The 14,880-nt window shown below is 42.1% G+C and overlaps 1 protein-coding gene across 1 annotated transcript; it reads left to right on the top strand.

Moving 5' to 3' along the window:
- The first annotated feature begins 9,285 nt into the window (after positions 1–9,285).
- On the top strand, positions 9,286–10,221 carry LOC138452725 (olfactory receptor 2D3-like). The gene has a single exon (XM_069605072.1). The coding sequence runs from the start codon at positions 9,286–9,288 to the stop codon at positions 10,219–10,221; it is 936 nt and encodes a 311-aa protein (XP_069461173.1).
- Positions 10,222–14,880: the final 4,659 nt, after the last annotated feature.

The raw sequence follows: 14,880 nt of genomic DNA, 5'->3' as shown, positions 1-14,880 counted from the left end.
TGGCAGCTGTTGAGTGGTGAACCCAGCTAGATTCATAGCAGAGCCAGTGGAGGAGGGAGATTACATGCACAACTGCACTAAGTACACTGGATACTGTGATAAGACATGTCAGAGAAAATGCCCAAGCAGGGGAGACAATTCTTTGCATTGACAGGTCATCATCAATAGACCAGGACATGGGAGAAAGGCATACTGGGATAGCAGTAATAAAAGCAAAACTGAATGACAGCCTTGAACCTGTAACAAATGCAAGATTGTCATTGCATTTCTCATCACAAGCAGTAGAATTGGTAGCTCTGATCTTAGCACTCAAAACACATGGAGATGAGGAGGTAACAGTGTACTGCGACTCCGCCTATGTGACATCAACAATACACACAGTGCTGTCACATTGGTAGAGGCGTGGCTTCTTATGCAGATAATCCACACCAGTGCAGCATGTGCCATTATTGGACAGGCTCAAAGACGCACTTCAACTCCCATAGGCCATCGGCTGTTGTGAAGTGCGCAGCGCACAAAAAAAGTGCAGATATAATTTCTTCTGGCAACAAGGCTGCCAAACTTCATGCAAAAAACAAGCATACTTTCCTGAAATGTTTGATTTTGTAACTGCAATGAATAGAAACACGTGTGCACTCTACATGGTGATGAAGGAGGGTTATTGAAACGAAGGGGATCCTCATTGTCCCCTTAAGACACAATGGGCCTCATTACCCGGTATGCGGTGAGCCATGGCGCTATTAGCGCCATGGCTCATGCCGGTAAAATACCGGCACCGCCTTGGCGGAAAGGGGATTTACCGCCCCATTCCAAGGTTGGAGGGGTGGTAAATCCCCTTTCCGCCATTGCCCTTCCCCATTCCCATTTCTGCCCCATAGGGCTCTATGGGAATGGGGAAGGCGCTAATTACGGCACCGCAATTTTGCGGTGCCGTAATTAGCTCCGAGGTCCCTTAGCGGGTTGGATTTTAACGCCTGCAAAAAGCAGGTGTTAAATCCCCCAACCCGCAAAGAGACCTCGTAGTAAGGCGGTAGGGATTTACTGGTACCGGTATTTTACCGGTACCGGTAAATCCCTACCGCCATCCGTGTAATGAGGCCCAATGTAATGACAGGACATCACCAGGAAACCAGTTATGCACTAGACCATTTGCACCATCCAGCATACACATCAAGGGAGTGTCTTGCAGTGTTGATTTCAAAGGATTGGTATGTCCCAAACCTGACAGTACATGTTGCACAATGTATTGTTACCTGCTTAACCTGATAGCAATTTACTGCTGAACATACTTTGAGAACAGTGTGAGGAGCAATAACCCATCCCACAGTACCATTTCAGCATTTGCATATCGATTATGTAGATATTCTCCAAATGTACAATGGCTGTAGATATGTGCTTGTAGTCGGTTATCCCTTTTCAAGATGGATTGAAGTAGGTCCATACACAAACCCGGATGCCACGTGTGCTGAAAAGTTCTTCATAGGTGGGGTTTTTGCAAGGTGAGGAGTGTGCGAGGTGTTCTTGTCTGACAATGGACTGCATTTTGTAAGTTAATTATTTGAGCACATCACAATTCTGTTGGGTATGAAGCATAAATTCTCGTACGCATACCACCCACAAGCAAACAGAATCTGTGAATGCCTCAATGCCCTCCTGAAGGAGTGGGTTGCTAAATTCAAAGTGACACTGAAAAAAGTGTGGCTCCATTACCTTCCTCTAGCATTATTTGCAATACGGAATCGGCCCGGCTCTGACCATCACCTGACTCCATATGAGCTGGTGACAGGACACTGAATGCATACACCCCTTGTTCCTCCCACTCAAGCTCGCACTGATGCAGAAAATGTAGCTACTATGTTAGCGAGTGAAATGCATGATTATTTGATGGCTAGGACGGAGTGTTAAATGTATGTCTAAACATTTTCAAGCACGGCAGGAGAAGTTGAAGAAGACTGATGAAGCAACTGAACAAGTTGATCCAGAAACACTGCTGAAGCAATTAGCATTGTTCCCAGGAGACAAGGTCATCTGTGAAGTATTTCTAGACAGTGGCACACGCCACGATTTGAGGGACCACACATAGTTAAGGCAGTTACAAAAGCAGTCAAATTACAAGGAAAGCGGGAATGGCTGCACCTATGGGCCTTCAAAATCTACAAAGGAGAGACCCTGCTGCCTGCAATCACAGAGAGTGAAGGTGAAGAAGAGCTGAGAAGATTCCAGATGAGGTCCATGATGAGAGCCAATCAGCAGCAAGAAGAGTAAAAGACATTTATTCCTTTATAGATACACAGACAATTAAGTGAACCTTTTTTGTAAATACACCTGCATGAAACCACTGAGTTTTGGACCTCCTCTCTTGGCCCACTTCCCACTCCTGTAATGTCGGTCAGAAATCTGAGGGTTAAATTCTCTGCATCCCTCTCCATGGGTGAGCAGATGTCACAGGTGTGTAAATTCGGCCACTTTAAGCTCCGTATTCTTTCGAAAGGTTCTTCCTTTCATCCCAGCAGCTTGCCAGGCCACAGTGGTTGCATCTTTGTTACTCAGTGTGTTGGGCTACTGCAACTCACTCTACCTGGCTCAGCTCTGCTACTTTATTAAGCGGCTACAGCTACTGCAGCACACGGAGTCCAGAGTTATTCTTCACCCTCTATTTGTAGTGCATATATCTCCTTTTCTCAAGAAACTGCAATGGCTTCCTGTTGCAGATCCTATAGCAGATCGGATTTCGTTCAAGTCCATGTGTATAGTACACCGAGCCTTTTACGGCATCGGAGTAGAATACTTTCAAACTACATTTCTGCGCTATGTGCCGACTCGATCCTTGCGCTCTCACTCAGCTCTCCTGTTTCCCGCTACTGACTTGCTCAAACAGGAGGACGTGCCTTTTCAGTGGCAGCTGCGAAGGCTTGGAATGACCTCCCTCTTGCGCTATGGGACACTGCTGATCACCTCTCATTTCAACGGCTATTAAAAACAACTCTATTTAAAAAAACATAGCTCCTTCATTTAGATTTCCTTTCATGCTACCAGCGCCAAGATGCCTTAAGGTGTACATGCGCTATCAAAGTTCTGTTAACATAGCAAAACAAAGCATGATATGTAAACAGCATAAAAGAAGAGTCACAAATGCTTCCTATTAATAGTTATATTTTACTTGGTTTTGACGTTCTGATGAACACCTATCCCTTTTAGGAAATTTGAATATGCACCTCTCTGTGTTATTGTTTAACATAAAAGCCTATTTTATTTTTGAAGGTTTTCTTGCCATACTAATTTTGCATGTGAACATTCACTTTTGAAGAGACTGGAAAGAACTTTCTTTTTCCGAAAACAATGGGGATTTTCAATACTGTTAGATATTTGCTTTTGGCACTTAGAAGAAATAATACATCTAATCACTTGCAAAAGGTAGACATAGTATTAATAATGCTTACAGCAACAATTCCTACATTTTTGTAGCCTCTATTTTATTATTCTATTGTTCTTATGACCCTAAGAGAATTGTTCCTTTATAATGTAACCTGACTAGCATACAGGAATGACACTACGGTCACAATGATAGATGAAATGGTAACACAACAATTCCCTGTAGTACCTACACAGATGAAGAGACTAAAAAGAAGTGTGGTGGATGCCTTTGAGCACGTGAAAACATATATTACCAATTTAGTTCAAGTAACTAATAATTTGTGGTATCATCACATTAGCAGAGTGGGGAGAGAGACGTTTGAAGAGAGCTGTTATGTGTATTCCCTTGTCCCCTATGCTAAGAGTGTTTCCAAAGTTTTTATAGCCACAGAAGTACCCACAGCCACAGCACATTGCCTAACGCACTTTGTACTTTGTATGACTAGATGACAAATCCAGGGTCAGAGAGCTTCACATGAATGGGTGAACAAAGCAAAGTCCCCACGGGAAGATAATTACATTAAATAGTTGGAAACTATGAAGAAGGCTGAAACACAGACAAGGTGATAAAATATGCCAGCAGATCTAGGTGGTGCGGGGATTAGAGAAGAAGAAAACAAAATGCTGCAGTGCAATTATAAGAAAGAACACAAAATACCCAGATGTTGGGAAAGGGCCAGTTACAAATAAAAGGAACTGTACTTACTTCTGAAGGATGGACCGAAGGGCTGGTGGTGTGCAAAGTACTAACACTCCTAGAACAGTTTGAGGAGGTCGTGCTAAATGAAAATAAAGTATATCTCAACAAGTGACCTAAAATTACAAAACTACTCACATGGGTCAAAGATGAGTAGGGACCAGTATGGATAATACTTGAAAAATGTGACCCTGTGCTTCCAAAATAATGATACAGTACAATTTGGGAAGAACACTGGTCGCAAATGCATTTTTGATGTACCAGGTATGAAAGCAGTAACAGCAGTTCTGATGGACCATTATTAGGCTTGTGGTTCAAAAACATACATGCAATTACCCCTAAATCATAGAGGCATATGTTCCATAGTGCTAATAAGTACACCAGCTCTAGTACTAGCCCAGAGTGAAGTACAAATGAACACCTAAGAAACAAAAGGTCCACTATCCTTAAACGCAGTCAAAGGGAAAACTATTTTCCAGCTAAATAAATAGAGGCCTATGATGACATACCAGATGAGCATATGTTGTTCAGTAGGATGACAGTGTTCTTTATGTCCTTCTTCGCTCCCAGTTTGCAGACAGTCATCAATGCAAAATGGTTACAAATAACCAGATGGGAGTTGTTGCAAACAATGAATACAACTGTGAAAGATTTTAATGCCATAAAGGAGGATCTAAGATCCATAATAACGGCCATGGAGGGTGGCGTGTGTGCACAATTCACGCCTTCTTGCTGCACATACAAACCCACACACAGTATGGAAAATTGAATCCTCACAGAGGTCATAGCCACCTTAACAGAATTACACACATAAATAGTGGGAGAGGTGGAGGAGATTGAAAATTATGACTGGTTCAACTACCCATTATCCTGGATACCCACTTGGTCAGCCAATGCATTCAAAATATGAGTAACCATAGTAGTATTCATATTACTGGACATTTGCATTATAAGAATAGAATGGACAGTTGGAATGGAGAAAGTAATAAACCTGAATGGTCACATACATGACTATACCCAAACAGATGACTTGCCTGGTGTCCAGGTAATGGGAAGCATGGTTGCTCCTCCAGGATCAAAGTTTTCTTGTCCTCAGGACCCTCACAATTACACAGAGCTCTTAGTATATTGTGACTCAATTGGGGAATGCTGCTATATGACTTGGAGTGTGGATGAACATGCCAAACATACAGGCACCCTGATGGGGTGACCCAAGTATGGATACCGAAAGTGCACTTTATGGTGGAGGGCATGAAGGAAGGTGTGGGCAAGGACTCAACCAGTGGGGGGGAATGTTGAGAGGCAGATGGGTATGTCATTCATAGCTGCTGCCCCTACCCCAGTCCGATACTGCACAGGTGAGAAACCTTGCTCACTATGGCGACAATACTGCCCTTATCCCAGGCAGGTACGGCAGGAGATGAACATAATGTAGGTAAAGATGACAAGAATAAACAAACTTACAATGCAACACTGCATCATGCATTAAACATGGAGAAAATGTGCACTTAACATGAAGAGCACAAACACTAGGTCAAATATGCATTTATACACAAAGAATATTAACTGCATCCATTTAGACATGAAGAATTCTAACATAAGCAATGCATAAGCTGAATGCACCATGAACAAAATATGTATATAGCTCAATAACATAGAAGCGCACCAGTAATGGGCAGCCATCTATTCCAAAATGGATGCCGCAGTACGCTTCCAAGTAAATGAAATGCATCAAGGTTTCACGAGAACTCAAAATGTCAAACATACAGGCACCCTGATGGGGGTGACCAAAGTATGGATACAGAAAGAGCACGGGAGGATAGCTCAGGGGCAACTCACTTGCCTTGGAAGAAAGATGACAGTGACACACAGGTTTGATCCCCAGGTCTCCGCTTAGACACTGTGGGTATGAAGCGCGTTATAAATAACTTATTATATCAAAATGCAGAATTTACAGATATAAGGATCCATGCAAAGCCCAGCTAGTAGCTAGGCAGACACAGCCAAGGTTACTGAGAGAAATTAAAGAGTGTCCAAACGTCTCAGAGAGAACATGAGATACCAATTCTCAAGGCACAAGCCATATATTCTTAGATTAATTAGAAGAACAATCAGCCATTGTGGGCCAAGAGCAGGATAATTATAAGGCTGCTGATTTTGAATATGCTTGAATATGCTCGGGAAATAGAAGGCCGGAGTTATGTCTGTGTTCAGGATTTGGATGCAGGATGGAGTAGTTTGGCACCTCTTCATAGATTTTTCATTGTGAATAGGGGCTAGTCGTAGAAATCCAAAAATATATATATTTTCTGTTGCAGATTAATCACAACATGAACTTCATGAACTTATGCTGTATTGACAAAGCGCTACATATTAAAATAATCCTCTTGCATTAATAAGAGAGGAATGTGGCACATTGGCTGGTATGGCATTTTACTCTTTCCTGGAACTTCTTTATTTTTTATGTTATGTTTTAATTTTTGTTTTTGTTTTTTTCAGAAAAAGAAAGAAATGAAAACATATTTTTTGGTCCTGATGAAGACAGTTGTGTATTTTTTTGATTTATTGATTTGTTTAGTCAAAACGAGCAGTAAGGAGGTCTTAGGAATTTGAAGATTGTACAACATGACCAGTTTCAGTAAAAACAACAGGACAGACAGAAAGGAGATTATTTGTGCATATATGACCTCAGCTAGTAGACCATGGGGGTCATTACGAGGTTGGAGGATGCCTCCAAAACCTCACCGACTCCGCCCTGGTGAATGGAGCTATTACCGCCCCATTCCAAGGTTGGCGCGGGCGGTAATTCCCCATTCACCAGGGCCCTTCCCCATTCCCATTTGAGGGAAGGCGCTAATAACGGTACCGAAAATTGCAGTACCGTTATTAGCACCAAAGTCCCTTTGCGGGTCCCGTCCTTAACGCCTGGTAAAACCAGGCATTAAGGGAGGACCCGCGAAGAGAACTCGTAATAGAGCGGTAAGGGATTACCGCTACCGGTGCCTTTACCGGTACCGGTAATCCCTTACCGCCCGGGTCGTAATGAGGCCCCATGTATTGGATTGCTCTGTTAATATAACAATTTTCCACTGTGTTTTGTTAATATATTTTCATTGCGTGGAGTTTTTTCATTATATGTTCTTGGTTTTTGGAGGTCTATTCTTTTGAAGTGTCACATGTTTGAAGTTACATCCGTCTTCTTAATTAAGCACAGGTTTGCATTTGATTCTGCTCTATGTACTGTTGCATGGATTAAGATGCTTTTAGCAGTCATGTTTTTTATTATTAGTGATTTGATCATATTATATGTTGTTGTAGATAACAGCATTAATTTTAATATTAAATATATTTTTTCATTATTGTTTTTGATTGCTTTGTTCTGGGATTAAGTTGGTGCCATACCTGTTGATGGCTTGAGTAGTAAGTTTTCATACATTACTTTTTGAATCCATCACATGCTGCACCAGTCCTTTTGTTGTTAAGCATCGTCTTTAGGCATTTTATTAATCCTAGTCTGAATGTGTTCAATGCTGGAACGTGTTCAAATTGTATTTGCCAAAATGTGGAGGAGTAATTATCAAAAAATTGAATTGTCCATCAATGAATATCGTACAATTATAATCTTATGCTTATGAGCTGGCCCACTTTAGTTTATTGTAGAAGAAGTCCTACCTCTCTAACAAAAGTGTCTGTATGGTTCACTTTAATGAAGATTATCCATAACACCCCAATACAAATAAATAATGAAAACACAAAATCACTCCAACCTTACTTCCTAGCATTATTTTAATATATATGTCAACCTATAATCAAAGTTACAGGTTTTAACGTAAAACAAATTCAAGGGCATTGTGACATTTTCCATAGAGATAGAGAAAACTGTTAGTCCCAGGCTTATGAAGGTTGCCATTTTTCCCTCTGGAGTGTTTACCTCCATGGCTGGCCAGTTAATGCAAGCAGTAAGACGTTTAAAATGAAATTAATGATCATATGTTTATATTTATTAAATTCCATCTGTATAGGAGCTTATTCAGAAAAAAGCTAACCATCAGTATTCCCAGAAGTTGGTCTTCAAATAATCTGTATCATTATCAAGGTTTGCATTTTTTCATAAAAGTGAACAAGTTTTGTCAAAAGATTGTTATTACCCATTCATGAACTTGAGTATATATAGACGACATTCCCATTATATGTAGAGATCAAAACTCCAAGTCAAGAAGGTGCTTCTACTAGAACCAATGATTAAAAAACAATAACATTTTAATTTGAATTAACAATCTGTAATTGTTGTCTATGCATATTGCAAACCACCTGATAGCAGATTGTTAGATATAGGCGTCCATATGAGCAATGACTAATACTTAAACCAATGGTGCAAATGTTTAAACAAAACCCTGTAAATCCCATTCTTCATTCATGCCCTTAGGAATCAGTGCCCACATGTGTTGTATCCAGAAGAATTCTTTGTGGCAACAGTTGATTACATTTCCACCCCTTTGTGACAAATGTACAACCTCAAAAAAATAAATCTCAATTGTGCCACCGTGTGCTGATATTCAACAAAACGTGTAGCAACTGTGGATTTGGGATCTGTTAATCTTACATTAGTATATTACCGTAGAACATATTTCTATATACACTAGTGATATTTATGATGCTAGACTGTGAGCTGTTGGTGTTAGCACCAATACTTTAACTTGAATGATAAGACTAATGAAGCTCTTTTGAACAAGGTGTGCGATCCGTTCTGAATCTATTTATGATTCATTTTTCTTGCCAGTCCAACCTGGATCTGACTGCTACAATCAGTGTGTGTGCTTCAGAGAATCCATAGTTCAAACAAGTACCGGCCTCCGATAAGAAGAACATCTAAGAAGTATGGTGAAGTGACACCATTGGGCAGTGGCGTGGACGGATTCATCAAATTTATCATATAAAGGTCCACCGGTACAGGAAACATTTGTCGTCCCTCACCCACCTTCCGTACTTTTACGTATGTATTTATTTCATTAAAAGGTCTGTTCCTAAACAACCATCCAATACAAGGCAATATTATTGCCCTTATCCTAGTGTTTGAGATGTTTGTGTCTTGTTCAGCAATCTTTCTAGTACAAAGACAGTGCTTAATGACTCATAAACACAAATCGTATTTTCTTTTCAGATTACCATGTAAAATGGAAGGAGAAAATAAAACCCAGGTCTCTGAGTTCATTCTTTTAGGATTTTCCATTCCACATCAGATGAGTATTCTGCTATTTGTGGTGTTCCTTATAATGTTCCTTTTTACCTTCGCGGCAAATGGCGTCATCATCACAGTCATCCGAGCAGATTTGCGGCTTCACTCTCCCATGTACTTTTTTATTTGTAACTTGTCTTTTTTGGACATGTGTTTTTTGTCATCAACCATTCCCACTTGCCTCAGAGGCTTTCTTTGGGAAAAGAGCACCATAACACTTGTGGGATGTGTTTCCCAAATGTACATTGGCATCTCCATGGGTGCAACCCAAGGTGTTCTTCTGTCAGTCATGGCCTGGGATCGCTATGTCGCCATTTGCAACCCACTGAACTATCATAGAATTGTGAACAAGGCCATCTGCATCAAATTAGCCATCTGTACCTGGGCCAGTGGATTCCTAATCTCTTTGGTGTCTGTGTCATTCGCAATGGCGGCGCCATTCTGCGGACCTAACAAGATCAACCACGTTGTATGTGAAGTGGCGGCTGTCTTACGTTTGGCATGCATTGATATCCACTTTTTTGAGATACAGTTGTTTGTGGTTAGTGTTATAGTTCTTGTGGCTCCCCTGTCCTTGATCATCTTCACGTACCTTCACATCATCTCCACCATCTTGAGAATGCCAACAGCCGCCGGCAGGCACAAGGCGTTCTCCACCTGTGGCTCTCACCTGATAGTTGTTTCTCTCTTCTATGGAACCACCATTTTGATCTACATGAGTCCCAGGTCAATGATCTCAACAGAAAGTGAAAAAGTCATCTCACTCATGTATGGTTTACTGACACCAACACTTAACCCACTCATATATTCTCTACGAAACAATGCCGTGAAAGGGTCTCTGAAGAAACTGTTTCACAGAAATCCTAACTGCTAATGCAAAATACTAAGCCTACACATAAAAATATGAGCAGCTGGGGTTTTCAACGAGATAAATCATCAAAGGTTGGGTGGGCATCTCAAACTAACCGCTCCCCAACTTTGTCAATGACACGATAAATATTAAAACTAACACTCAATCTACTATAGCACATTCGAAGTGGATTGTACGTGAATCTGCTGTTGGGCTGTTAGGGTGTGGGGTGTCATTCACTATCACCCTTATCTCGAGTGCCATAAGAACGTGGGAAACTACCAGGTTAAGTGTTGAGGTAATATAAACCACCACCTCATGTAGTCTCGGACAGCAGTTTTACACGGGTGGAAGCACTAGCGGGCCGTGTTACCTGTTGCTATTTGTATAGCTGGGCACTGCATTGGTCTTGTGAGTGTGGTTTTGTCCATTTGTGTGGGTTGCCATAACAGTGAACAGTTTCCTTTTTTCTTACTAGTTGAGTGGGGGTAATTTGAACATGGTAAATGGCCTAAGAAGTGGCAGAAAACTCACTACTGAGAAGGAGCCAGGAGGGTCTGCAACCATAGCAGCGTTGATTACCGATGGTGAGGCGGGGCTACCGATTAACTCCCTTGAGAAAGATGGTTCTGAAATGGTGTCCTTGAACGAAAGTGATGGGCAGTCTGGGGTGATAGTTGATACAAGTCACGAGCCAATTGCCGGTGTAGCACCCTCGCTGCTATGTATTCCATCAGGTAATCCAGATAAGCATACGAGTAGTATGACGATTCAAAATACAACTATGGGGGCTTTGAATACAAGCAAGCCTCCGCCTGAATCCATTGATCAAGATTCTAATTCTATGGCGCTAGATAACGATAAATCAGGGGAAGTGGGACATGACTTGTCCCAAGACATAACGAGACATTTCCCAGCGGACATTAAGGTGTGTGCAAGCTTGCCTTCTTCTGATACAGAATCTCTCATCTATCGATACTGCCCTAGGAGCAAGGTGAGCCCGAATCCACCACTGAAGCTTTCTCTTAAAGAAGCTAATTGACATGGGGCAAGGTGAATGGTCCAGTGTACTGGAGGAAACCGGAGATAACCTTGATAGAGAGGTTATTAGAAGAAAGATATCTGACTTCTCCATGCTTGCCCCTGTCATGGAAGCTGAACTTGGGAAGAGTATGAGGCTCTCACATGGGCCCCTACCCCAGTTACTCAAAGAAAACATGGGATTGAGAATGTTTTTCTGTTTAATAATTTGGCAAATTATTCTTATAATGTACCTAGTGGGCATGTTGTGTCTGTTGAAGGTGGGGATCCCGCAAGAGTGCCACTTAAGGAGCAACAGGAGCTTGTAGAGCCAGCTGTGCAGAAATCAAGTTCCCCCATCACTGAATATCCAAGTAAACATTTTGGGGAGCGCTCCAATTTATTAGATCAGGTGGCAGAATGTTATCCTGATATTAGTGGCCTGGTAAACCGTTGCCTCCTGAATCTCCCATCGGTGATGAGGCCTTTCCAGTTATTACTCAAATCCTTAACTTGTTGGATAAGGGACCCATGTTGAACTAAGAGTGTTGCAATCCAACATGATGGAGGTTTTTGGTAAATTAGGTAAAATTGAGGGTCTCTTATTTACTTGTGAGGCAATAGCTGTCCTCTCTTAAAAACAGTTTAAGGTGGGTGGGGTAAAGTCGATAGCCACTCAAACTAAGACATTTCCTGAGGTGGCGGCCCACAATCCCAAAGTGACCCGTTCTAGAGAGGTTGAGGCTGATCCACTTTTCCCACAAACGGCTGCCTCTAATGTTGCTAACATACAAGATTTGACGAGCAAACTTAAGGAGTTGGTTTCAAATCAAAATCTAGCCACCACAATGAGGAGAAGGTGAACTGTCTCTGTTCTCATAATGATAAGGAACAGCTTGATAGTCCCTCGGCACTCACTGACCTTATTGATCTATCTGATAAGGTCGAGGGGCTGCGGGAAGTCAAGGAGCCTGTGCTCTTGGACGTTTGCACAGAGGTAGTACCGGTGGTTGTGATGACGCGAAAACACAAAAAATCACTCCTAAGAGCTGAAAAACGTAAAGCATTTGATAAAGGAATGCACGTTAAATCTGAAAAAACAAGCAGCATTGAAAATCCATACACATAACACGCACATGAAAGAGATATATGTAATATCTCTGCTAGCGATGTTATCATAGATTTAAACCAACTTAATGAGGAGTCAAAAGCTGGACCCTAGACAAGATACTAGCGGAGGGGGGGAGCCAAAGTGTGGAAGAAACAAAAATAAAAAAATACGGATGTTAATACAGTGGCTAAGGCTCTGCAAAAACAGTCTGTACTTTCAAACTTTTACCCACTTATGGGCAAAAAATGAACCGCTAAGGTTATTATTGGGGTACCATTGGTACAGGGCTCTGAACCACGCTACATGTCTCCACCAGACAAAGATAGTGGACATAAGCTAAATAATATAATGAGTGCAGTTGGTAGTGCTCCATTGAGTGAGGTAAGGGGGTTGGGGAGTTTACCATCCCCTAGGGAGAGGAATGTGCCCCCCAGATTGGATTTCCTCCCTCGAAGAGTTGCCTGAGAGGAGATAATTCCTTGACAGGGGACCCTACTCAATTTTCAGTTATGGTATTCCATTACCGCACAACGTGTAACGAGGCCCAAAGACATTGAATGAGCGAATGCAAAGACAGTTCCCGAGCGCTCATCCAGAACTAACCTGCCATTTACTGGAACTGGAACTGCACGTTTCACTTCGGGTCGGTGCCATATCTCCGGCATTCCGAACCCCGGCCCCTAAGGGGAAAAAAGACATAAGCATTAGCGCTTGCTGCAAAAAGACAAGGAACATTATTATTAAGCTTGGACTTTTGAACTTGCAACAGAACTTTTACAGAGCCTTACCTGAATAGTCAAGCTTACCTGAACTCCCATCAATCCTCAATCCAGTGGAGTAACTGGGTTTCAACGCGCCCCTGCATCAGAAGCAGGATGGAGAGCTCTTCCTTCCTGAACCTAAGGTGAGACTTCACGGGGAATCGTGGAAGGGTATCGTGGAGGGTTGGAAGAGAGTGGGAGGCTTGAGCATAACTCAGTCAGTAGGTAATACTCCCTTTTCACGCACAGGGGAATATTCCTGCGAGCCGGAGAAGCCAGAGTAGAGGGCCCTTCCTGTCCATCTTCAGAGACCTGCGCTTCACCATTGAAGAAGCATCAGCACTCAAAGCCAGACCTGTGCCTCCGTGGGAATCAGGTGAGCGTTACAGTAATCCCCTGTAAGTGGGAAGAGAATCTGAGTGTCATCTGCATAGTTAGTGTAGGGGCACCAAGACAATCCAGATCATCAAAAAGGGGCTTGGTGAATATATTATACAAGGAAGGGGAGAGACAGGAACCCTGGGGAACACCACATAAGATGGGGATGGGATCAGCTGCTTCTTCAGTAGAACAGACTCTCATCGTTCTTTCACTCAAGTACCATTGATCCATGCTATGGCCTGTTATGAGAAGTATACGGCTGATTCTAGGTGGTTACAGAGAACAGTGTGGTCCACCAAATTAAACGCTGCTGAGAGATCTATGAGGAGTAGTAGGGCACATTTACCCTGATCTCTCAGCTCGTCCACCTGGGCCTTGAGGTCAAAAAGAGCTGTTTCAGTTCCATGCTGGGGCCTGAAACCAGATTGCCTAGTGCCTAAGAGTTTGTTCTGTTCCAAGAAACTCTGAATCTGTAAGTATGCTACCCTGTCGGAAATTTTAGGGAAACATGGCACCGTTGTTATAGGTCTGTAATTAGTAGGTATAGCAGGGTTAAGGGTTTGTTTCTTCAGAAGAGGGAGGTCCCAAGAATCCTTGAGGTTACTTGGGATAGTACCTGTTGTAAATGACGCATCAATAAGCTTAGAGATAAATGGAGAGAGATCTCTTGCGGCGTCTTTTATAATTTGGGCAGGACTTTGGTCTCTTCGGCAATTGGAGAGTTTGAGGGAGAGTATTATTTTTTCAACTTCTAATATGGAAGTTTTAGCAGAGATCTGGTTTAGGTGGGTTCAATCGATTTTTAGGTTGAGTGGTAGGCGTTGGTACCTTTAGTTTTATTTTGGCAATTTTTACTTGGAGAGTGGCAATTTTGTCTGTGAGTGCTTTCTGTATGACAGTGCACCAGGACTTGTCTTTGAGGCAATTGTCAGGTACAGGGATGGGGTTTTCTAATTCCTTACGTATGGCGAAGAGTTCCTTTGTGCCAGGTTTAGCCTGTAATATCCTGTTGTCAAAACCTTCTTGTTTTGCCTGCCGTATTTCATTTTTGTATTTAGTGATGTTGTTCATAAGGTTTGCTTTGTTCTCCTCTGACGGTGTTCGCCTCCAGATGGATTCACTTTTACTTTTTTCTTTCCTCAGTGACTTAAGATGTGGAGTAAACCAGGCATTTAGATGTGCTCGTGGCTTACTGTTCCTTATTTTTAGGGGGGCAATGGTGTCAAGGGCTTCTACTACAACTTTGTTGAATTCATTTACTAAGGTGGAAGGATTGAGTGAGCCTGCAAGTGAGTTTAGGGTAGGGAGAATGAGAGGTAAGAGCCTGTCTGAGGTTATATTCCTTTTGTTTCTCGTTGGCATAGCAGGTGCTATGGGGTTATTATAGGTATAGATGATTTTGGAAACTAA

Source organism: Ambystoma mexicanum, chromosome 4p (assembly GCF_040938575.1).
Source record: "Ambystoma mexicanum isolate Mex_15411 chromosome 4p, UKY_AmexF1_1, whole genome shotgun sequence".
Lineage (NCBI taxonomy): Eukaryota > Metazoa > Chordata > Amphibia > Caudata > Ambystomatidae > Ambystoma > Ambystoma mexicanum.
The sequence above is the reverse complement of the archived record's forward strand: the minus strand, read 5'-3'. Positions and strand labels throughout refer to the sequence as shown.

What these genes read in the sequence shown, in the direction of transcription:
- LOC138452725 (XM_069605072.1), top strand. Translation starts at nt 9,286, where the DNA reads ATGGAAGGAGAAAATAAAACCCAGGTCTCTGAGTTCATTCTTTTAGGA.